The sequence below is a fragment of the Cryptomeria japonica genome, chromosome 11 (assembly GCF_030272615.1).
Source record: "Cryptomeria japonica chromosome 11, Sugi_1.0, whole genome shotgun sequence".
Taxonomy (NCBI): Eukaryota; Viridiplantae; Streptophyta; class Pinopsida; order Cupressales; family Cupressaceae; genus Cryptomeria; species Cryptomeria japonica.
Window position 1 is genome coordinate 334,890,574 of NC_081415.1, and position 26,021 is coordinate 334,916,594.

Genomic DNA, 26,021 nt, shown 5'->3' on the forward strand with positions numbered 1-26,021 from the left:
CCCCACCCCTGCTACCGATGGGCACGCCGTTGCCATCATTTGGAGTAGGCGGCACCTTCATTCCGGTCTTCGGACAAAGCCGCACGCCAGTTACACTTGGCCCCCTTCAGCAACAGGTAGCACCACCGAGCCCAACCACAGTGGCACCTACGGAGGATATGGCAGAGTCAGGGACGGAAGAGTCACTGCATCGGATAGTGGTCGCCGAGCAGGGGCTGAGGGAGGTAGTGGATACAGAGCCTCGGGTGCGGTTGGACGTTGTGGGGAGTGATGCCGTGGTGACTGTGTTTGCGTCTTTGTTGGAGGAGCCGACGACAGCGAACCATCCCCCGGTTGTAGAGATGTGTGCCGACTCGTCGGTCGTGGCTATGCAGAGCTGGCTCACACAGCGGTTTCAGATGACATTGGCACAACTAGAGGGAGTTGTTGTATTCTCACCATGTCGAGAGACTAGAGCAGAGGTAGTCGACTTGGACGACTCATCGGGCGAGGCGCATGGACTCGTAGTTGGGAACGAGGTAGGGGAGGTCACCTCTGGGCAGGCGCCAGGGGATGGTACACCTTCGGTGGCAGAGGAGGTACCTTCACAGCAGGATGCAGTTGTGTCCGTTCCACCAGAGACTTCACAGCCTTCGGCGCAGACGGGGGAAGATATTGAGACCTATTTAGCTGACATGGCTGACATGGTGACGAGGGGTAGGCGGGTGGTGGCCACTGCCCAAACGCAAGCATTGCAACAGGTGGTGGTGGAGCTAGAGTAGGTCTTACAGTTTATGTGGGTGGGCTGCCTAATAGCCTTTGCTACCTGCTTTGAGTCTCAGGGTTGGCCGACTACTGAGACAGAGGAGATGCTCTAGGCTTGGAGGCTGCGTCAGCCCGTTGTGGAGAGTCGGGTGACGGCAGTTGTCCGCGAGATCGAGCAGGTCTACCGAGACGCCTATTATACATTGAGGCGTACACAGCAGGAGTCTGCGGTCCACGAGGCTGCATGAGTAGCGTTGGAGAAGGAGATGGCCAGTCAGCAGGCCTCCTGGGCAGCCGAGAGGGCGTAGTTGTTGGCACAACTTGAGGTGGCCTGCGTAGAGACGGCTGAGACCCGGGCAGAGAAGGCCGAGGTAGAGATTCGTCTGGCGGCTGAGTAGGGTGTGAGGAGCCACGTGCAGTAGGAGTTGGATGCCGTCAATACCGAGAGGAGTCTGTTGCAGACTCGGTTGGTCTGCGCGACGGAGGCAGTGGATACAAAAGAGGAGTTGCTGGAAGCCGCACACATGGTGAAGACAACTTTGGAGAAAGTATTGGTGGCAGAGCGAGATGTGACTGTACACACTTAGCATGTGTATGAGCTCCGTGCCCGCTTGGCGGCCCAGACACCGACATCTCATCCTTCTGCTTCAGGGACGCTTCCTCAGCCCCCTCCCTAGTTTTTTTGATATGTATATAGTATAGGTTGCATGATCTCCATTTTTGTTGTAAGTCGCTTGGAGACGACTTTTCTTTTGGGGGGGATGATGTTGGCGGCATTATTGTATACGAAAATACGACTAGTTAATTATGTGTAATTGTTTTGGTTAGTTGGCAACCGAGGGGTGGCAGTTGCGGTGCGACGGTTGGCGCTCGCACCCCCTCGATATCTTTATATACTTCAGAATGTAAATTGCAACACACGATTATGAATGGAATAATATCTCATATACTTGTCTGATATCCATGGCGTTATTATTCTGCATTACGTGCGTTATGTTTTAAGTTATTCACCCGAGAGGGTAAGCAGATCTTGCATTGTTGAGGCGTTCTTCCTTTATTAGAATAATATCTTTATTCAGTTAATTTAATGGTCATTATTGTAATATAATGTAAATATTAGTAGTTTCTAATTTTGCATTTGTTATCAATTGTTTTTTAGCTGAAACATTGACCCCTTGTAATCTATTTAATGATCGTTTGATCATTCATTAATTCAATTTAGTTTTTACCAATTACTTTGTAATATGGTATCGGAGTCGGAATTTTTTTTTTTTTGAAAAATTTATAATTCTAAAATTTTTTCACACAAATTTTTTAGTGAAATTTTTCAAAAAAAGATTTTCTTCTAAGTATTTCCTGGTTTTGCATCATGGATCTGTTTTGGAAGATTTTTTCTGCAACCCACGATTCGTCACACAATTGTGGTTGTTTTTTTCATAATCCAGAAAACTCGTTTTTTTTTTCCGCATCTGTGTGTATCACGCAATTTTTCGTGTACGTCTTCTCCACTTCAGAGTTCGCGTGACCTTCTGTGTTTACCGTCGGCGATTTTTTGCGACCTGTCTTCTTTCGTCGTGATCTGTTTTTTTTGTGTCGCAACTGGTTCTGATCACGTTGCAGCTGTTCTTGGTCGTGCCGAACCACCTGCGTGGTCTCTGTGACACCTACTTTTTCCATGGTGGATCCATTTTTTGGCAGGTTTTTTTTTTCCTTGAGATGCGATTTTTTTGTTCGCGTTCCGCATTCCATGCGAAGGTCAAAATGTCACTATAATTTTTCATGACTTGTGCTTAATACCTGCGTGTGATGTCAGTTTTTTGCGTGCGATTTCTTTTCTCGCCCTGCGATTCATCGTCTGTTTGCAACGTCTCGTGATTGGACGCAGATTTTTTTGCATTCTCTGTGTTTTCCTGTGCGATTTTGTCTTCATTTCTTTTGTGCAATTTCGCCCTGTGCTTGAGCATTTTCCGGCCGCGATTTTCTGTTTGCCTCCGGCTAGGGTTTCTAGGCAGAGCCTGGGGTTTTCAAAGACCCTTAGTCTTTTTTCAACAACTAAGAAAACTGTTATCTGGGTATTTTTGGGTTTTTCGCAAACTCATCTAGGTCTTTGTCAAATTTTTTTGGGTCCTCAAAAATTTGTACATTGGGATCCATGCCAAATTTTTTTTGATTAGCCTCGAAATCTGTGTCAATTTTCTGCCTCATTTTTATCCATGTGTTACATATACGTGATTTCATGCATTGACAATCTCTTGCCTCGATATTCGTGCCATTATTTGGTCAACCAATTTTGACCCCAGTTTTCAGTGATGGCATCTCTGATGAATATTTTGCTCAAGGGGAGTCAGAAATTCAATGACAAAAACTACAATACCAGGAAACATCAGATGCTCACAATTTTTGACTATCGTGTTATTGATCAGTTGGTTCTTGGCAAAGTCTCACATCCTTCTGCAGCCGGTCCTGATCAGACAAAGTTTGATGAACAAAATCGTGAAGTTGTCATGCTCATCAAGCTCTCAGTGACCGATGATCAACTTTCTCAAATACCTTCCGACAAAACAACTTTTGAGATATGGGAGCATCTCAAGACGTTGCATGAGACATCTGATAAGAGCAGAGCCTTCTTTCTGAAAAAAATGTGCTCTTTTCTATTGTCATCGATGAGTGCAAATCCCTTCAGGATCATCGCAATCGGATCAAGGACATCCGTGACCAGCTAGAAGCCATTGGGCAGAAAATGGAGGAAAAGGACATGGTCATGATCACTTCGAAGAGCTTACCAAAGTCCTACAAGCATTTTGTCGAAACCCTCAACATCACCTCAATTGGTGTTGATTTGAAGTTCGCTGATCTCTGCACTAAACTTTTGTAGTAGGATTGGTTGAAGCAGCAATTCGGCAACAATAACAGCTCATCCTCTACAGAATAAGCATTCACAGCCAAATCCTTTCATAAGGATAAAGGCAAATCTCAGTCTTCTCAGTTACTCAGCAGAAGAACTCTACTCCGTCATCAGATGGCTTGAAGAAGAAGAGTGTTCAGTGCAATTACTGTCATAAGTTTGGTCATATGAAACTTGAGTGTTGTAAACACTTGGCTGCACAGGCTAAGCAAGGTGGTTCGTAGCCGAAAGCAAATGTAGTGGAGCACACTGAGTAGACTGAGTCTGCCTTTTATGCCTTCATGGCTAAAAAATATGCAGACCATGTCAAGTCCTTTGCCTAGTATATAAATTCAGGTGCTTCACACCACTTCACTCATCTCCGGGATTAGTTCACTGATTTTTAGCCTTACTCAGATTCAGTTATTTTTGGAGGAGGGGATGAGTACACCGATGTTAGAAAGGGCAACGTGCAAATTCAGTCTAGAGGAAGGAAATTGATTTTCCTCGATGTGTACTATGTTGTAGGAATGGAACTCAACCTTCTCTCAGTCAGTCAAATTCTGAGACATTCTCCTCGGCTCGACGTGATCTTCAGTTCACATCAGTGCAGTATCATTGATCGAGAGACTTAGTCTACAGTTGCCGTGGGTCTTGAGGATCACGGTCTATTTAGACTAGTTGATTCTGGTGATTCTTAGGAGCTTGCCATGGCAGCCAAGCGCTCTTTTGTTAGTACACTCTGGCATCAGTGTTATGGGCACTTAAATGTGCACTATCTTGCTTAGCTTGTTCAAGAAGATCTTGTCATCGGATTGCCAGAGATTCAGACCCAAAACCTCGGAGTTTGCAGAGCATGTCAGGCTAGGAGGCAGCATCGAACTCCGTTTTCGAATGGCGACTCCTAGAGAGCTTCTAAGGTATTACAACTAGTCCATGCTGATATCTATGGACCTATGGCTACTCAATTTTTTATTGAGTCCAGGTATTTTCTACTTTTTGTTGATGATTTTAGTAGAAAAATATGGGTGTTTTTTCTTCATCAGAAATCATAAGCGTTTGCTATGTTTGAAAAGTTCAAAGCATTAGTTGAAAAAGAGTCCGGTCAACCTATTGTTATTCTTCGGTCTGATAATGGGGGAGAATTTTGTTCTTCTGCCTTATCCCATTTTTGTGAAGAACATAGCATCAAGCTCCAACTCACTACACCTTACACCCCTCAGCAAAACGGTGTCGTTAAGCGGAGAAACCACACGATAAATGGCTTGGTCTATGCTTGAACACAAGAGTGTTCCAAAGAAGTTTTGGGCTGAAGTAGTTAACACTGCAGTCTATCTTTTGAATCGGTCTCCTTCTATGGCTGTGAAGAAGAAGACTCTGGAAGAGGCCTGGTCAGGCCGCAAGCCCAAAATCAGTCACCCGAAAGTTTTTGGCTCCATTGCTTTTGTTTGGATCCTTGATGCTAAGCACAACAAGTTGGATGCTAAGAGCCAGAAACTCATGCTAACCTGCTACAGTGGTACGCACAAGGCCTACCGACTTGTTGACATTGACACAGATTGTATCATCTTCAGTCATGATGTGGTTTTTGATGAGGAACGAGGGCCATTTCAGCTCTCCTCCAGTTATGGATTCAGAGGATCAGCCATTGAAGGCTTCAGACTTGGGTGTTCGTCTTCCATTAGGTCCACTTGATGGGAGGACTCCACCTGTTTCAATTCCCGCACCTACACCAACTTCTTCTACCTCAAGATCACCTAGACATGCAACTGCTCTACTTGACTTTCCTCAGGATTCCTCTGATCTTCTGTTTGATGAACTTGATCTTGTTGCACCTCGTGCATTTGATGTTGGCACTTATACTCTCCGGCCTAAATGGTGGGCTAAGACAATTGTTGATCTTCATGATGATGAGCTCATCAAGGGTAGAACTTCTCGGAAGAAGAGCAAGCAACCTGATTATGCCAATTTTGCTCTCATGGCCAACATTCACAGTGTGTATGAACCACAAACATACACAGAGGCGAAAGGGATACCTGAGTGGGAACAAGCTATGGCAACTGAGCACCAGAGCTTGCTGAAAAATAACACTTGGGTTTTGTCAGATCTTCCTCTAGGGAAGACACCCATTGGATGCAAATGGGTCTATAAGGTCAAATACAAGGTTGATGGTACTTTGGATAAGTACAAGGCTCGTCTCGTTGCCAAAGGCTTCTCTCAACGTGAAGGAATTGATTATGAGGAGACCTTTGCTCCGACAACAAAGATGAGCACCATCGGATTAGTCCTAGCCGTGGCAGCTCAGTGTGGTTGGAAGGTCCATCAAATGGACGTCAAGAGTGCCTTCCTGAATGGTGAGTTACAGGAAGAGGTCTACATGACACAACCTCCTGGATTCAAGGTTGCTGGAAAAGAACACCAGGTACTCAAATTGGTGAAAGCACTCTACGACCTGAAATAGGCTCCTTGGGCATGGTACGTGAAAATTGATAAGTACCTCACATATCAGGGTTTCCAGATGAGTCTTGACTCAAATCTATATGTTAAGACTACTGGCAGTAATATCGTCATTTTGGTTATCTATGTTGATGATTTGATCATCACTGGCAGTTTGGCATCTTTGGTTCAGGGAATCAAGTAGAATTTATGCAAGTCTTTTGACATGAGCAACCTTGGGCTTCTGCACTATTGCCTAGGTGTTGAGGTTTGGCAACAGTCTCATGGCATCTTCATCTCTTAGTCCAAATATGCTAGGGCTTTGCTAGACAAGTTCTGGATGCAGGACTGTAAACCTGCATCTACACCTATGTAGGAAGGCCTGAAGTTGTCGGCCAAATTCGGTTCTCCAATTGAGAATGAATCCAATTTCAAGAAACTAGTGGGCAGTTTAATATATCTCACCTCCACTAGACTTGATCTAAGCTATGCAGTGAGTTACATATCCCGCTTCATGACAACTCCTACATCAGATCATTGGGCTGCAGTGAGGCGGATCCTGTGCTATGTCAAGGGCACTTCAGAATTTGGTATCCTTTATGGACGAACCAAAGATCCCAGACTCATCGGTTTCATAGATTCGGATTGGGCAGGCTTTGTTGATGACAGAAAGTCCACATTCAGGTATGTCTTCAGTTTGGGCATAGGTGCTATCACTTGGGCTAGTAAGAAGCAACAGGCCATAGCTCTTTTCTTGACCGAAGCTGAATATCGAGGAATAGTCAAAGCAGCTTGTGAGGCAGTTTGGCTTCGAAGGATGCTTTCTGACATCCAACTGTCTCAAGCAGGTCCTACACCCCTCTTCTGTGACAATCAAGGGGTGCTGAAACTCGCCAAAAATCTAGTCTTCCATGAGCGGACCAAGCATGTTGATCTTCATTCTCACTTTATCCACAAGCTGGTTGAAGATGGATCCATGGATTTGCAGCATGTTCCTACTAAGGACCAAACTGCAGATATCCTCACCAAGTCCCTACATCCGGATAAGTTTGTTAAGTTCAGGGGGCAACTTGGTGTCATAGACAGATTGATGATTAACGGAAGGTATTAGAATAATATCTTTATTCAGTTAATTTAATGGTCAATATTGTAATATAATGTAAATACTAGTAGTTTCTAATTTTGCATCTGTTATCAATTGTTTCTTATTAGAAACATTGATCCCTTGTAATCTATTTAATGATCGTTTGATCATTCATTAATTCAATTCAGTTTTTACCAATTACTTTGTAATATCCTTTTGCTTTGATGTAATCTTGAATGTGTATACTCATTCCTCGCTATCATTGCCCAATCAACCTCATCAATCAAATGTTAAAAATCCCTTTCAAATCTGGAAATGCATTTTGCTGTTTGGAAACATCTGATTCTGAGTCTGATTTTCCTTCCTTTGATCGTGGAATTCACCTAACTCTGACTTGAATCTGCCCTGTTGACCTCTCTGCTAAAACTCAGACCTGCCCCTTATTTTCTTTTTCTCAGCACTGTGACTTATTTCTAATTTCCTTCTCCAAGCCCTGGTCTGCTACAATTCACTGTGGAACTACTCTTGTATTCTGCACTTTATTTTTCTGATCTGATTCTGCTCCTCAAACTCACAGTTCTGTACCTCCTACACATTTCGCTTGATTCCTAGTTCATCATCATGTTGATTGAATTTGCCCTTCTCCTCATTCACACACACACACACACACACACACACACACACACACACACACACACATACTACATACATATACATGTGTGTATATACATATATACACACACATACATGTATATCATGTATATATACATACACACACGTGTGTGTGGATGTGTATATATGTGTATATATCTACATATGTATACACACACATGGATACATGTATATATATACATACACACATACACGTGTGTGTGTGTAGATGTGTATATATGTAGATATGTGTATATATGTAGATATCTGTATATATGCACGTGTATAGATGTGTATATATCTACATATGTACACACACATGTATATCATGTATATATATACATACGCACGTGTGTGTGTGTGTAGATATGTGTATATATGTAGATATGTGCATATATCTACACATACACACACACACACAGATATGTGTATATATCTACATATGCACACACACGCACACACACAGGCGCGCACACACACACATAGAGCTGAATGTTTTAAAATATTAGATATGTTTAGGACCATTAAATATAATAATTAGTTGAATGATTTAAAATATTAGATAAGCTTAGGATCATTAAATATAATAATTAGTTGAATGTTTTAAAATATTAGATAAATTTAGGGTCATTAAATTATTTCACACTAATCATTAACTACATAGTTAGAAAATTGGAAAAGTAAAAAATAATAATAGATAAGAATTTTGGTTGTGGCATAAAGCATTTTATAAATCTATAATCCTGAATGAGGTACTATAATCACAAATTGACATCTAAATACATATGGTGATAACAGTAAAGCAAAAGCACTGCTAGAGTTCAAACATACAAAGCAACAACATATGCATCCCATAATACATTGGTGGACACCTTGATGGCAATACAAAACATCATCAATAATAAAGTATCATAATCCAAATCCAAAATAAAGTAATTGGATTATGGCTGAAGATGGTGCATTATTCTTTTTCTACTAAATTACTTAAACCATGTTATCTTCTGAGACAATTATTTATTGTTTTACTGTTGCATGTGGAAATCTGTGTTAGTACTGACAGTAATTTGCTTATTGTCAACAATTAGTAGGTGAAAGCTCATTTGCAAATATTTTTCTATTCTAGTTTCTTTCTATTGTTGTTTTCTTAACAAGTGTATCAATTTGATTTCTACATAGATTAATATATTTTCTATGCAATTATTGATTTGAAGGATTGAATTTTGAATCATTTGTTTCTTGGTATTATTTTTACTTTTACAAAGTGCTAAATGTGCAGGGTTGTGCTCTTGGCAGCTGGATGGGCGATATTCCTTTCATTATTTATTCCTGTGCATTTTATTTTGAAAAATCAGGATAAAATTCGGCGACAATTGGAGGTTAGTTGAACAATTAGTTGAATTATTCATATTCCTCTATGAAGATGATTTCACAAAAATATAAAGGAAAATGGGAAGAAAAAATCAAAATGAACTTTTTTGAATTAAGTTCCCTAAATTGTCCTGTTAAGATTTAGAATAAATTTACTAAGGAGATTCATTATTGTAGAACTAAACACTCTTCCTGGAAAGGGGATTTTTGGAGAACATATGTTGTAATAACCATCCTCCAAGAAGAAAGGTTTAGACATTAGAAAAGTTTAAAAGTGGGCATCTGGTTTATTTGTGGAAGTTTTTCTGTTCATGTTGTCTCTAGAATGAGTGAACAAGAAAAGATATAAACTTGCTGTTTGTTGAAGCTAAACCCGATCTTTTAGCTTGAATTGGCTATGTTGAAAAGGAGTGTCATTATAGCCGTTGAAGTTTTTTATTGTTGTAAAATCTTCTATGTTTTTTAATTGGTCTGTGACGCAATTCCTTCTTTTTGGCTTCCCTTGCTTATGACCTATAAGCATCTGTTTTGTGATTGTCCTCAATTTCCACCATCTTCACAGATTGTCATTTTGGGGCATTCATCATCATCATGGTCAACTGGACCACACTTGATGGATAAGTTTATAACTGAGTTGGGGCTTATGGATATTGTTTTTGCAAAAGTGTCACCATTTAATACATTTTTTACATAGTATGGCAGATATGCCTTCAAACTTGCCATTTGTGTTATTTTTGGAAAATGATTACTACAACTACTGTTGTTAGTTGACTCTGATTTCCTTGATTCCATTATCTTCAACTTAATGGTGACTGCCGTGTCATTGTACAATGTATATCTTCTTTTGGTTTGTTTTGCATATTAGATGAACATTCAATGGTGTTGTGTGTCTTAACACTGCAGATAGTACAACATTTTAATGCACATTCATCTTCTGTAAGACTTTCTGTATGATACTTTAATGCCATGTTCCTGTCTTTTCTGTGATCACTTTCTTCCAATTTTTTGTAAGAAATTCTAAGATCTCTGGAATGTATGGTATTTTGGTGTTGGCACAATACTTAAGGCTTTCTTTAAATACTTTCTGTGACCATCTACAAAAGGTTGCTGTTTAAGATCCTCTTCCAAAGATTATATCATATATGTACCATCACAACATTTAACATCCCTCTATTATAATCTTTTTTAAATTTGTATTTCCTTAGCTTCAAAATTTAATTCATCAATTTTCAGGGACAGGGGGACCAAGGGCCTAAGTTTGGGGATGATGGTGGAGGGGTAGCACTAATATAAATTTATTACTTGAAAAATAGGTTATAAAAAGATATATAAGAATTAGAATTTTGAATTTTCAAATGAAACTTTGGCAAATTAGTAAAACTTAAATAGTAAAACTACTTGAACACCAATCAGCCCTACCTCTGTAACTGTAGCATCCTCATCAACCTGTGCTAGCTCCTCTGCATCCCACTGTGCTGCTGGACTCTCTTTGTGCAAAAGAACTAGAAACCTGAGATAGCAATTGAATGGCTAGAGTGCTAGTCAAAAAAATCGGTCCTTGGAAATTCCACCACAAAATTGGGTCCTCATGTACCATAGTTGCCATATTCATCTTGGCAACCTTAGAATAACACCTAAGAGTGGCAAATTTTGTCCAGTCAGTACAGATGATGCTGGCCTCTATAGGATCATACATCTTTTCAATGGCCATAAAGAACCCTGCCTTCACCTTAGCATCCTATATGGCTCTAACTCTACCAAGCCTATACTTGTACCACTTGGGGTTCAATGCATGGGCAGCCATGTGCAAGGGAGTGTTGAGATTCTCCCATCCTTGATGAATGATTGGCTGAATGTGCTCATTGTAGAATTCTAATGTGGGGCCATCCTCTTCCATGACAACCCTTACTTGGTGAAGCATACTATCAATGCACTCATACACCCCTCCAAAGTTAGGTGCCTTGGAATCTCCATATTTACTGACCTAGAAAAATGGAGTAATGATGGAGACTATATATTTTCTATCACTTTAAAAAGAATCACTCTTAAGTACATCCTTCACCCTCCTCCCTTGCTCTGTCTTTGACTTGAGCCACTAATTCCATTCTTCTGTAATAACCATTAGTTGCAATGCCTCTTGCAACTCAAGCATTCTCTCCAAGAGAATGAAATAGGAAGCATATCTAGTTTCAAGAGATTTCAATAACTCCTCCTTAGAGAAGCTCTTGAAGAGTGCAAGTGAAATTTGGTGGTTGCAGATAAACATCTACACATCTCTAGCATCATTGACCACTGATTTGATCCAATCAATCTTTCCCTTGTACTTGAGTGCATTATTTATAGCATGCACACAACAAGGAGTCTACCAAATATGTCTATAAGTTGCCTCGATCAATTTCCTTGTAGCTTTGCACACATGGGCCACATTTTGTAGCTCACCGTCCTTAATAGTATTTGTAAGGATTTGAAATTGAAATTCAGCATCTTTGTGCAATGCCTTAAACATTCAACTACCTTAAGAAAATATGGGTCCTTTGTACATGTAATCATGAGTGGACAATGTCTAATGTCTGTCCAGCCATTCATGATTATATTGCATCTAGATGCCACCCAACATTCCTTCATTTTCTCTATTTAACACATTTATCTTGGAATAGTTTTTATCCAAGATCGTGGTCCTCACTTTTGTCTCCCCTGGTGGGCACATATGATAGTCCTCCCCTTGTTACCATTGCCATCATTTCTTTATAGTTTATAATAAGGAGATTGAGCCACATGGAATGGAATGCCATTGACAAAGAAGATTTTATCATTGACATCATCTATATCATCCTTAAATTGCACATTGAATTATTCAGCTATTGGGTTAGCAGCTGAACTTGTCAACTTCCATTTCCCCCTAGCTTTTATTGCACAGGCGCTTGAAGAAGAACCTGGCATATGTGAAACTTGCCTTTGCAAAGCAAAAGGAGAACCATGTGGCTTTGTAATAACCCTATTGCTTAACAAAGAAGACATTTTTTTTGATTATTATTTCCCATTGAGGATCGCACTAGTAGAGCAGAAATTTATAACATGTAAGCAATATTTCAAGATATGTCACCAGGTTCGAATTTGAGTTTAAGTTTGACAACAATGAAATTCGAATAAAGTTTAGCAAGGGCAAAAAAATTCAACATTAAATTCGCCTTTTATATTTTAATTTTTTTAAAATATAAATATTTTATTTAATAAATTATCAAAATAGTTTAACATTACAAAATAGATTTGAAATTATTATAAAAAAGATGTCACTATCATAAAATGTTATTAAAAAATAGCATAAATAAAAATTAGAAGTAATAATAAATTTAAATATGTTACATATTAATATTTTAATAAAAAATTAATATAAATAAAATTATAAAATAATAATAAATCTAAATATTTAATATCAACAAGAACATTAAAATAAAATAAATTTAATATGAAAAAGTAAACTTAAAAAAACCAATGGCAAAATATAAAACCTAAAACTAAAGTCATTCTTCAAACTAAAAATCATTCGAGCAAAATAAAAAATCTAAAAACTAAAACCAGCACCTATGTGAGACTCGAATGCTGCGCTCCAGTCTTCAGCAAAGTGTTGACCAATCAGAAATACTGAGAGGAGGGGGGGGGGTGAATCAGTGTTTCAATTTTTTTTATAAAACAAATAGACTCAAATAAACAGAGTTGAACTAAAAATCACAGAGAGGACACAAAGATTATCTCGTGGAAAACCCTTTCAGGTAAAAAACCATGGCATCAAAAGCTTTCATTAAAACATGTGGGCACCAACCCAATTACAACAGTGAGCTGCAACTCACATAAAGAGCACCGACTCTGAATAAAAGAGGCACCAACCTCATGAAGAGTTCCAACTGAAACATTTGTAGAAACAAATACAATTATAGTTTCACTAAAGAAAATTCAAAAACTTTACAGCTCAAAAATTTCTGTACACAAATCTGTAAAACTTTCTGCACACAAGTTGCTCTTTTCTTTGCACAATCTCTCTCACATAAACAATCTGTTTTACTTTGAAATTACAGAACGGCTCAACATGTAATCTATGTCTTGAGCTTCTCACACACGGTGAAGATATATCTTTCTTAAAACAATCATCTTACTTGATTCCAAAAACATAAGACAATAAAAAATGAACTCCCCCAAAAAATTGTTCTTCAATCTTACGTCCACACCCCTTTTTTTTTTTGAACTGTTCTCACTACATAATATCAAACCTTAGCTACTTTTCAAAACGTTTCACCGCAGAATAATCATCTAAAAATGGGCTCAATAATCATAATATATTCCACCGAAGTCTGCATTTTATCCCAGTTTTATATTTTTGGGCTTACACCCAAACACACAGCTCAACCCAAACAAAACGACTACTGTAAATTATTCAACCCAATACACAACCAAAAGAAAACGCACTACCATAACTCCAAAACGGACAAACACAACTCATTGTCATCACCACATTGCACAGACACTGATGTCCATCATACAAAGCTGTTGAATATACTGCACGATATGCTTTCCACGATACACAAAAACCACACAGGTGCCAAAAATCTTTTACACGCAATACCATTCATCTCCCAGTTTTAAAAAAAAATTCCACACCAAATATAATCATCTCGACTCCACAAAACCCAGCAGTGAACAGTCTCAAGAGGCGTTTTTTTTTTTAAGAAGCTTGGGACTTAGTTGCAGTCACTGAAGAAAAAGGGCTCCTAAAAAATGTACTGGCAGCCCAATCATAATCAAAACTAAGATTGCAAATCAGACTTTATTTCATGCGTTTTAGTTATAGAGATCTTTATCTATCTCTTACTATTCATCTAAGATTGCTTTCTCATCAACACATTGCAAATTTTATTCAATTTTAGTAACTATATTTCAAAGGTTCCTACTAGGGACATTACAGTGGTGTCAGAGCTAGTGATCCTGCCAGCCTTTGGGTAATTGTCGAAAAACTTAATTAATCATGGCAAGAGAAGATATCAAACCATTAGCAAGATCACTATATGAAGCAGGCTACAAGCTTAGCACTCAATTGCAATCAAGAGATGATATCATGAACACGCTTAAATTGGTAGAAGAATGTTTATACACATTGAGGAGTCATCCTCTGAAGTGTTAGATATAGCTCTAACTCCTATGGTGAACTTCTTGAAACAACACAAATGGTCGAGGCATTGTGATGAGGAGATCAAATTGTTGCTTACCTATTGTTTAAGTAGGGTAATGTGAATTTTGCACTCTAACTCCCTATGATGATGATACGATGAAAGAGGTAGTACACCTACTTGTAGATAGTTTCAAAGATCTTGGTGACACATGTAGTACACATTATTCAATAAGGGTAACCATATTAAGGATATATGTGGAAATCAGGAAAAGTATCTTTTTTGTGGACTTAGGGTTGCAAGATCTAGTCCATGACATGTTCCATTATTTCTTCACCATGATCAAGGACACCCATGATAAAGATATTTTTGCAGCCATGAAAGATATTCTAATTTTAACTATTAATGAGAGTGATATTATTCCCCAAAACCATCACATCTATGCTATGGACAGCTTGGAAATGGGAATGGACTCTCTCTTCATCTGCATATACATTATTCCATGAAGTTTTCAAGCATTGCGAGGACAAACTCAAACCTCACTTTAATAAGGAAGATCGAGAAAGAATCAAGTTAGAAAATGAAGGGAAGGAAGATTCTCTGAATCTTCCCTTAGTTGTACTTGTAGTAAATAAGGTTGATAACATACAAGGAGAGAAATTAGTTTCTGACACATCTAAAGAAATGGAAATGGTTGTTTCTTCATGTGCTTCTTCTATCACACATGAAATGGGTACTTGGATTTATAAGGTTTATGAGACAGCCACTAATACAGAGCCAATACATAAGGAGCGAGCTAAAATAATAATGACTTCAAATCTGCTATAAGTGATGACTCCTTTCATTTCAATGATAAAGAAGGCTTCTGGTTTGACTTTTGAAACGAGTCTGTGGAAGACAATGATCTTTGTGATTCTAATACTATTCTTACTTATTCTCAAGAGTCATGTATTGAGTATAATGTAGAAGGGATTAATTATACTGATCATAAAACATATTATTTGGAGTTAACGTATGGATAACGATTTCAATCATAATTCCCCCTCAACGTCTAAGGAGTACATGGACTCCTCCAATCAGTCAATTGTTGCTAGTGAGAAGAGTATTCTTTCTAAAGAAAGTGAATCAAAAGATATGACAGTTAAAGTTACCCTATGGCAAATAAACAACGGATCGTGGCATTGAAAGATGAGAAAAGACAGTTATGGGTCACAAAAGAGAGAATGGAAAGAAATGAGTCAACAAATGCACAAAACTTAGAGAAGCATAAAGACAAGCAAATGAGAAAACTCTTTGAGGAAGCAATGGCAAGCAAAGAACCAGGGAAACTAATGGATATTGCTGAAGATGTGGAAAGGACTCTATGATTATGTGAATGGTGGAATGAGAAAGCTAAACATGCCCAGATGATAGCTTCTTAAGCAAGAAAGAACTTGCGGAAAATCAAGCAAAGGCATGGACACTTGGACGAACAACAAATGAATTTCCAAACTAAGAATCATGGTCCAAATATTACATCAAGAATTCCGCACACTCACTCACCTACTAACGAATCTCAACCAATAGTATTGAAGGTCTTGGAGGATGATTCACCAAAGGAAGTAAGTTTGGAAAAAGATAGGTTTGGTTTTGGAAACAAGGATAACTTTCAGTTTGTTAATGATCCCTTGCTTGAGGTTGAAGCTAATGAGACCTATGATAATCCTCGTTTCGTGTGATGAGATTGAAGTCAATCACAAAACCTGGTATCCAGGTGTATTTTCCATCAATGAAGTTTTGAGACATGATCAAAGTTGCAAGACAATTCCTAGTGGTGTTACCATTAGCCACACTCCAAACAATTTACAAGAGATTGCAATTCACGACAGATCAATGAATTATATACACTACTTTGATCAGCAATCAAATGTTGATTGTTTAAGTTTGGCTGAAAGAAGAGGTGACTCTTCAATAGCTTCTATACAAAATAGTTATCGTTACCATTATTTTCCCACGGTGATGACATCAGTTGATAACCAAGTGGTTGCTGAATCATTACTAGCTTTAGGGCAGCTAATTGCGAGAGATTTTACAAGTACAATTCAGATTTTCACCTCCACAGTGAACAATGACTTCTATCGACAATCTAGGGTATTGCTATACCTTCCTTCCTATAACACTATGGTGATTGCAATAGAATGGAGTAAGTGGAATTTTCCTCCTGACTTCTTGAGGAAATATGTTGAGTTTGTGGTTCTATGGTTGAACCAATTTCTTTTACAAATCAGGACTGAGTTTGGCAGTGTTATCTTCAGTGTGGATGCAAACAACAAATACTACTTTGGATTCCATGTGAGGGAAGTACAATGCGAGTATGAAAAGCAGATTGTTGAAATCAGAGTAGCACAACATCAGTGTGATGGTTCATTCTAAGGTTAACTTGGAATCTTGGAATCATTTGGAATTCAATAGTTGTTAAAAATAAGATAGCTTATGATGATTATCGTAAGTTTATGGTGATAAAGTTTATCCAAGAACATGTTTTAGAAGGATTCATGCAACATTGGATTGATCTTTTTATTAATGATTTTCAAGAGATCACTTTTACTAGTGTTCAACTGAACTGCATTAGTGTTCAACTGAACTACTTTCTATGATGGATATAATGAATGATATGGAATTGCTGCAAGGTGTGATAGAGTCTAACAAACTTGGTGAGTTCAATAGCATCAGCATGAAGCAATGGATACGTGTTGGGGCATTCTATAGGCTCATTTAGGACTCTTGTAACAACATGAAGGTCTAAGATTGCTTGTGGGCAAGCAATTTCCAGGAAGGAGAGACTGTAATAACCCTATCACTTAATAAAGAAGACATTTTTTAAATTATTATTTTCACATGGAGGATCGCTCTAGTAGAGAAGAAGTTTATAGCACGGAAGCATATGTTTCAACTTAAAGAGAAAATGTCATTATAAATTTAAATGTTTACAAATCAAAGAGATCTTAAAAACTAAAAAGATGACAAGAAAATCATATTTTTAAAAACTAAGCATTGCACTTTAAGATACATACATTACAATATATTCTCCTGTGAATAATACAGAAAACAAATTTGTATGAAACAATAGAAATATCAATACCATATCTGATAAGTGAGCTAATCACCAATAACCTTGCTATATATTGAAGAACATAAGCCTGTTAAAAGTGACATGGATGACATATGCACTTTAAGAATGGGTAGTGTTAGATATGAATTCTATGCTAGGTATTGCCCTTTAGAGAAGGTCATACTTGCAGGAATTGAATCTTATTCCCAAGTGCGCAAGAATTGAATCTTACACCCAAGTAAGCATGGATTTTTTCATCTCTTTAAAGAAACCAGGTTGATTCTGTTTTTCGCTGACTCAGCTAAGTCTCTATAAGATTTGCAGTGTATCAAATTATGATCTTTATCAGGATTCAACTGCATAGTTTTGGGTCAAACTCATTGACCCATATTTCATGAGTAATGATTCACATCAACCCATCTCTCATGAAGATAAATGGTTCACCTAGAGATACTCTTAGATTGTGAACACTATTAGAAGTTTCTCACCTCTGAAAATTTTGTTCAATCTTTCTATCAAATTTTAAGAATGCTAGCATCAAAATCAAAAGGCTGTATAAAAGCTATTACAAAAGAACAAGTGGAAGATCATGAAATAATTTGGAACTTATGGAGAATCTTCGGAGAATGCCTTTTCTTTCAAGACCAAAGGGTAAGAGTGGATACAGTCACAGCTTTAAAGCAGAAAATATCCAGCTGAGGCATCTACCCATAAAAATTTACTGTGTTAATTTCTGGTAGGATGAGTCAAAGAAAAAACAGTTGTGATCAGAGATATGGATCAAAACTAAGAAATAATCCAAGTCTAATAATAATTGGGTCAATATTTTTGGAAATAAAGTTCAAGTTGATAGATATGCTTTGGCACTATTTAAAAAATCAGCAAGTACCCACAGGGCTCGCAAATACTTGTGAGACTCATGAGTACATTCAAGTAAATACTATCACGGATCACCAAGTAATTGCACCAAAAACTCAGTGCAAAGCTTTTGGAAAAAATTGTGGCATTTTTTAACAGAAAAACATGCCAAAAATCATGATTTAGAAAAAATCAGCCAGAACAACGGGATGCAATTTCAGACTACAAGGGCACGACTTGCAAAAATTCAGTAATATGCATGTTTTTTAAAGAATTTCAGGTCAACCAAGTAATTCCCTAGGGCATTAGCTAAAAAACCATATAAATTTTTTTGTGACCACTCAAATTCTAACTCTTTCTGATCACCAAGATCCCAAAGTGGGCAAGAGCATATAGAGATTAGAATGACGGTTGAGAAAAATACACGAAAGATATTGGCAACTAGCCAACAAATTTACAGTCAATGTGCAAATCCAAGAGCCACTGAAGATTACATGCAAAATCCCATCAGGCCAAAATCATTGATTCAATGCAGATCCAATCAATGCCAAAACAAGCTAACATTCAACGCCAAAGTGGTAGACAATGAGATGCAATGGATCTAGTGGTGAACCAATTAAGACATCACAATTAAAATGGGATCCAGCAGTACAATCATCCAAGATCTTCAACAATATAAAGTAGGACTACTAGCATTAAACCGTCCAGTATTACAGAAAAGATGATATTGAGACTTGCATACATTATTACAACTCAATTCATTAGCAACATATCTGAAGCATGATAATTACTTTCAACTTAATCTATGATAGAAATAAGGAAATTTGATAAGCTAGAAACATAATAATATCATACCAAGAAACCTAGGCAAAGCTTTGGGTGAAGAGTGAATTGAATAGATATGGAAACTGTTAGTTAAATAACTGTTGTTCTGAAACCTCCAAATTTAAAAAATCTGTCCAGAAAAGTTCCTTAATCCACAATTAAAATACTCAATTCTATCTTGCTAAAGCTCAGCGCTACACTGACTAATAAGAAATAGTCAATATGAAAGGATCAATGGCTGCAAACTATAAAAAAAGAACTGCAGCATACATACAAACCAGAACTCCCTTCAAAGTTAACACATCCTATGGATAAAAAATGCCCAACTGAACAAGATATGCAAATATAATAAAAATAGAGGGCAAATAATTACTACGCAACTGAAAGATCCCCAACCCAATTTTAACCAAATCTGATCCAATCTCTGAGGTTATTTGCAATTGTTTGTTTGCTGATAAGTCTTCGGCCAGCGTATGAAGAGTTTTTACTGATTTTATTGTTTTTGTTTGTGTTTTTGAGAGTTTTTGAAAGATTCTTGAATGCTAAGAGAAAATAACTGCTGATACAAACTAGAATAATGCATAACTCATAAAGAAGACAAAATAAGATGATTTCTTTCACCTAAAAAGACCAATATACATACCAATAATTGAGCATATAGGTCTGATACAAATTTCCAGCAGATGGAATGTGTAAATCAGCTCCAATATTAACTAGCAACCCCAAATACACTCTAGGGTTTGATACCCTTGTTTCCAAAATGGAGTGGCTAGCTGAGAATAAGCTGGAAATGGGTGGTGATGACCTCTAGAAGGTCTTCCCTACAATTAAATTGAAGGAATCTTTCCCTCAAACTGATAAATCTGCATTAAAATCCCCAATGAAGGCTGCCAAATGCACACTGAAGCTGAATACTGATGAAACCTGTCACCAGGAGAGATGGGTTTTTGTCTAAATCTCCAAATTCTCCCAGAAGTTTGCGTTCCTGGAAGCTCCAAGCTGCTGAAACCCACAAGCTTGCTGCTGATTTGAAAATTGGAAGCATAAGAATGAGAGAAAATGATAGGAAAATTGCTTTCATAACGTCCCCAAGAAGATTGACCTATTTTGGAGTTACTATTTGGCCTTAAAAAACATAAAATATCCTTAAGTGTCTATTCATCTTATGCTTTTCAGTTACTATTCACTTATGCTTTTCAGTTACTATTCATCTTATGCTTTTCAGTTACTATTCACTTTTCACTATTCACATAAGGCCAACATTAGAATTTCAATTTTAATCATGGATACAACTCCAAAACTCCAATCTGGAAGGCCCATGAAACTCCCAGCTGAGCCCCACAACCCCAGTTGGGTCCCCAAATCACCTTGCTGACCTATGGGACCCCTAATAGTAGGTCAACCTCCACTAAAGTCTGAGAGGACTAAGGAAGGGACATTACAGCAACACCCATCTCAAGGATAGCTGACCAAAATCAAACAGTCCAACCCAGTTACGATCAGAAATTTGTTCAAGCTGCATTCACCTTACAAACTCAAAAATCATTCCTTTCCAAACACTAATTAGGACATGCATACATGGTACGCTTTGTAATATTGTTAAGTAAACTGAAAATAAGGCTGTTACCAACAGAAACAGCCCTGTTGGAGACTACAACTTGGTATGAGCCACCCAAAAATTCATGACCTGCCTCAAAGACCAAGGACATCACTGCAACACTGATTATTAATTTATTACTAGGTGCTGCTGGTAGAAAAGGGTGAAGCCAATTAATAAAAGTGCGCCCTACTGAAGTTCCTGCTTGATACAACCTGCACCGAAGATTAACATCCCACAAAAACTTGATAAAATACATATGTTATCGGGTTTATCTAGAACCCCCTGGTACCAATATGGGTCCAGTTCAGGTATGGATCCGGTCCCAGCTTGTGCCCAAGTTCCCCCAAGGTAACATCCAAGTGCCTTGAGTCCTCTGCGGGCACTACAGTTGCATAGCTTTCTGAAGTCTCTATAGATGAGGCAGCTTTTGCACATGACACAGCTAGTGGGAGTGGCACTCCAATTAATTGTGGTTCAAATGAAATTGAATTAAATGTCGATTTTGATGCTTTTGACGAAGAACAATATGAAGACTAATAAATATTGATTGCGATTTTCATTGTGTGTTGACATTTTGATGTAATCATTTAATTATGAATTTATGATTATTTTCATTTTTACAAATTATGAATTCGAGGTATTTAAATATTTTTTTTAATGGCAATTCTGAGTATCACTGTTTTTTATAATATATAATTTATAATTTTAATATATATAGCTGAACCTGTACACATACCCATACCCAAGGAAATTTTTTGCCATGCCTGATACCCCTGTACCAAGACCGATAACTTAGTAAAATGCATTCAATATCTCCAAAACTGAAATGAATCAATTTCAGTCAATAACCCCAGCCAAAAATCGGGAAATTAAGATGGGATAAGGCAACAAACTTAGGCATTCCACATAAACTTATTATTTCGCATTTATAAAGCTAAAATTGGCCTTTATAAAGGAATGGCCCAGCACAATTCTATAGTTGTACACCCAACAGTAAATATTATAGCTTGCGGGGGTAAAGCTCAATCCAAACAAGCCGAAAGTAATAAACAACCATTATAAGAATATACCAACATACTAGAAACACCGAAATCTCACCTGATCTTAACCTAAATCCACTAACTAAAATCTAGAAATAAGCTCTAAAAACACACCAAAACCTAACACTGAAAACAAAGTCTAAAAAAGATCACTATCAATGCCTAAATTAGATTGCACTAAAAACTAGGAGGGCTTTTTTCTTCAAACTTTTCAAATCCCACAAGGTTTTTATCCTCGAAGCTTTGAAATTCCAAAGGGTTTTCACCCTCAAGAAGAGAAGAAAGTGTGTTCGTTCTCGAATAATATGATTGCTTCAAAAAGTATGTGTACAGGCTTTTCTAAAACACTCTTATTTATAAAATTAGGAAATAAAATAGTATTTCATTATTTTTAACAAATAATCCTCAAAGTTATAAAATAAATGATTGCCTTTTTTATCACCTTGCACCATGGGACTAGCAACACTTAATTAAGCAACTTAAAGCAGTTTTTCTGAATAATTAAATATAAGTTGTCTTTTAATTTTCTCTTTTCGACAACTTAAATATTTTACTAATTATTTTTTATTTTTTCCCTTCTACATAATAAATAAAAGTTGTCTTTTTGTAAAGTTACCTTTTTGGCAACTTAAATTAATTCCATAATTTCAAAAAAGGGGACATTATATTGGTAACCTTTTTAGATTATATTTAATAATATAATGTCATAAACAGTAATTCTCATTGATTAAAGGGTACACTATGCAGAGCTGTTTAAATGTGCAAACCAATCTTGTAGAAGGTAAATAAAATAATATTTCAGAACATGATGCATGTTCTGGGCATCAACAAATTTCAAATGGTTATTTATCAATCATATCGCCACACAGTAAAATGGATGTCATAAATGTACATAAGTGCTTTGGGAGGACAATCAATGTAGTAATGCCATGGCCTTTGGAGTAAGGATTACAATCTATATATTTTGAAAGTTAGATTCTTCATGGAAATGTTGATGATGGTGTGGTCAAGGGTCAAATGAACAACCATCAACCACTTAGCTGATCATATTTGAAAAAAGTACATAAGAAGACCATTATTATACATTCTACGACGTCACACGCATTCACTCTACACATATCTTGATTTCTAGACTTTCTGGCAGTCTATCTTGCAAGTTGTGCTCCTAACATCCAACCTTCCCTCATTTGGCCAACTTGACTATTGCAGATTCAAAAAGCCCTATTTCTAATTCAGACTGAATATTTATCTTCACAGTTCTTGTCTCTTGCTCAATAGGAGAACATCTGGTAGAGAAGATAACAATTAACTTTCCAGTTGTTACAAGCCAAAAAACTTCTGTGATGAAAAAAAAAAGATCACGGATATTCATCTTCTAGGTGTTACAAGATTATGCATCCTTAGCTCAATTCAAATACATCCAGGTGTTGTTCGATTATTTATTAAAATATGGTACATGTCATTTTTTCAGATGTATTAGGTTTATAGAAAGTACATGACAACTGCAAGAACTCCCAATGAACTTCAACAAGATCAGCTTCAGCTAGGTGTAGGACCCTCAAAACCAAATAATTCAGCTACAACAAGGTCAAGCAGCCACTTGAGATTAGAACCTTCTCATCTTTATGTCACCAATGTCTTATTCTCAGAAAAACAAGTAAAATTAAAAAATGGCACTAAATTTCAAATCCATGACCTCTGCAATGATGAGCACCTACTAGACCACATGATTCAACCTCTACAAAGGTCATTCATATATTTGGGTTTGTCATCTTCTTATTTTGATTGCATCAATCTCTTCTTCTCAGAAAACTATGCAATGTGAAAAAAACAGCACTCAATTTTTAGTCCATATAAGAGATATGACTTCTGTAAGTTGAAACATCTGTTAGACAACAAGATTCAACTTCCACATGGTAAAGCATCCACTTGACCTCAAGGTACTCAAGAAATTGCTCTTCAAAATGCAAGATCAACTTGACCACCTAGGTATGTTCCTGCATCACACTCATTCCGTGGTTGCCATTGCAAATACCAGTACTTCCATGAACATCTATCTTCGGTACCTCTCCATTTACCGATAAAAAAATGATAGATAGTAATGTAAACTGCAAGGAGACACAGATGTTTGTGCAGTGTGCTTCCCAGGGAAACAATGGTGAAAGCCTTTTGAAAAAAGAAAGACATGGAAAGAAAAGTAATATTTGGAATAACAAATAGTAATATTTGAGAACCTTTAAAGGTTGATTCTATTTCCAATTTTCCAGTGCCACATTTTATTTTGTTTGTTGATATGACAGCAAAATTATGTGCATATATATCCTCAAAATAAATTCAAGGCCTTTGAGGAGTTTGAGGCTTGAGTATTTTGGAGATTTTGTGGAAAATCAAACGAGTAAGCGGATCAAGCTTCTAGATCTGATAGTGGGGTCAGTTTACATTAAAGAAGTTTGTTGATTGAATGTAGCCTTCGACCTACTTGGTGCAATTTGCACACATATTGACATCATGTAGATTTTACACTGCTATGCAATTTCATGCCTTATTATATACAAGTTCATTTCAAAAAGTATCAGTCAAGACAGCTTTCTTATCTTATCTTCATAATTCATAGATGTTATATTTTTATAATTCTGCTATTTAATATTGCTCTTATGTTTCTGCCAACAATAAAAGCAGAAATTGGGAATAATTTGCCAAAATCAAGATAATCACGAAATGGTGATATTCCCAACTTTTTGCCCCAAAAAAGTGGCTTTTTGGTAAATTTTTTACCACTTGAGTTTGTATCAATATTCAAGTTTTTTTTCCATTTTTTTCACATTAAATTGCAATTTAAAAAAAATAATTTCAGATTTAACCTACCCACAACAGTAGGATTTATACCCCAAACGTTTTCACAGTTTTTTTCATTTATCTTAGGCAGTTTTCTCTGATGACTTTGTGGGATGATTTTCTTTCATCAAACAAGTTTGCTGTGATTTATCCAGTCTAGGTTTTCTTGTGATTTCATTTCTAGATTGTTGTTGTGGTAATAATTGCTTCTACCTATAACACATTTAAGTTCAAATGATTTCCAATCATATACAGATTAGATTTAAATATCTTGGCGTAATCAACCCATGAAAGCTCAACAACTCTAGTGCCATTGAGTTGACAAATTCTTGTTAGAAGCTTGCAATTGCATATTCAAGGGTAGTCTAGTAAAACAGAGATCTAAAAGAACATCATGAAAAATAAATTCTTAGTTTGAAAAATAAATTGTACATCTCACTACTTTTGGCATATTACCAAACTAAGAAATGCCTTGTTAAACAAGTGTCAATGAGTTTGGGTTAATGGTTGTAATATGAGCACAATAATAAAGAGCAACAGTTTATCACTTTCGAAGTTTCATAGAATTAGCAATTTTCAATATCCTTCACCCTCTAGTTCTGCTACGACTAACATGGAAAATTCAATATAAATTACAATGTTTTGCATGAGTTATCTCCTTTCTATCACAGGGAGCTTAATATTAATCATATGATAGCTATTTTGATGGGCACTTCCATGATGCACATCTCCACTAAAGAATGCTTATTGATGAACATTTAATGTTACTGTTACTAGCATGTATTTAATATAACATAAAAGAAAAGATCAAAGATTGTGAATGTTATTGAATCAAAACAATTTCTCTAACAAGGCAAGCATTTTATATCTATCATTGTAGATAACCTTAGTAACATTAAATTAATGGAATTGGGTTTACTAGGTGGCACTTGTTGCATTAGGTTAAGTAACTGGATCTTGTAATGTCCCCTTTTCCTTAATTCAGCCTACAGTGTCACATAAACCCATTCCTTTAATATCCCCATGGGCTGGAGGAAAATTTCTCTTTAATGATATTTTCTATTTGTTTTTGTCAGTTTCTGATAGTGCAGTATAGGAGTTACAATTTCAAAAAGAGCAGTTACATTAGATTAGGGCTGCTAAGTGGGGATCAACATCTAGTTATTATTTATGAACTATGAAGCATGTTTTGTGCAGTGCAATGTAACCAGTGCTATGAACATAAACAGTAAAAATCTATATTTGACAATTCATGGGATAAATTTTCAATTTTATTTGTTCTCTATATCTCTATTCTATGGAAATGCCTTTAAATCTATCTTTAATACTAATAAATTTATCTTATCTTATCTTATCTACATTTCCTTTTATTAAATTCCCATTTTTTCAAAAAATCTTAGACTTTTGGTTTACCTATTTTTTTCCCCTAAGATTTTTTCTGTTATG

At 36.8% G+C, this 26,021-nt stretch overlaps 1 protein-coding gene across 3 annotated transcripts in view; it reads left to right on the plus strand.

Annotated features, from left to right (window-relative positions):
- Positions 1-26,021, plus strand: part of LOC131075007 (glycerol-3-phosphate acyltransferase 9) — a 211,544-nt gene that overhangs the window by 45,190 nt on the left and 140,333 nt on the right. For all 3 annotated transcript variants that reach the window (XM_058011779.2, XM_058011794.2, XM_058011803.2), the window contains exon 5: positions 9,076-9,175. In XM_058011779.2, the coding sequence (XP_057867762.2) occupies positions 9,076-9,175 (100 nt within the window). The remainder of the gene's footprint in view (positions 1-9,075; positions 9,176-26,021) is intronic.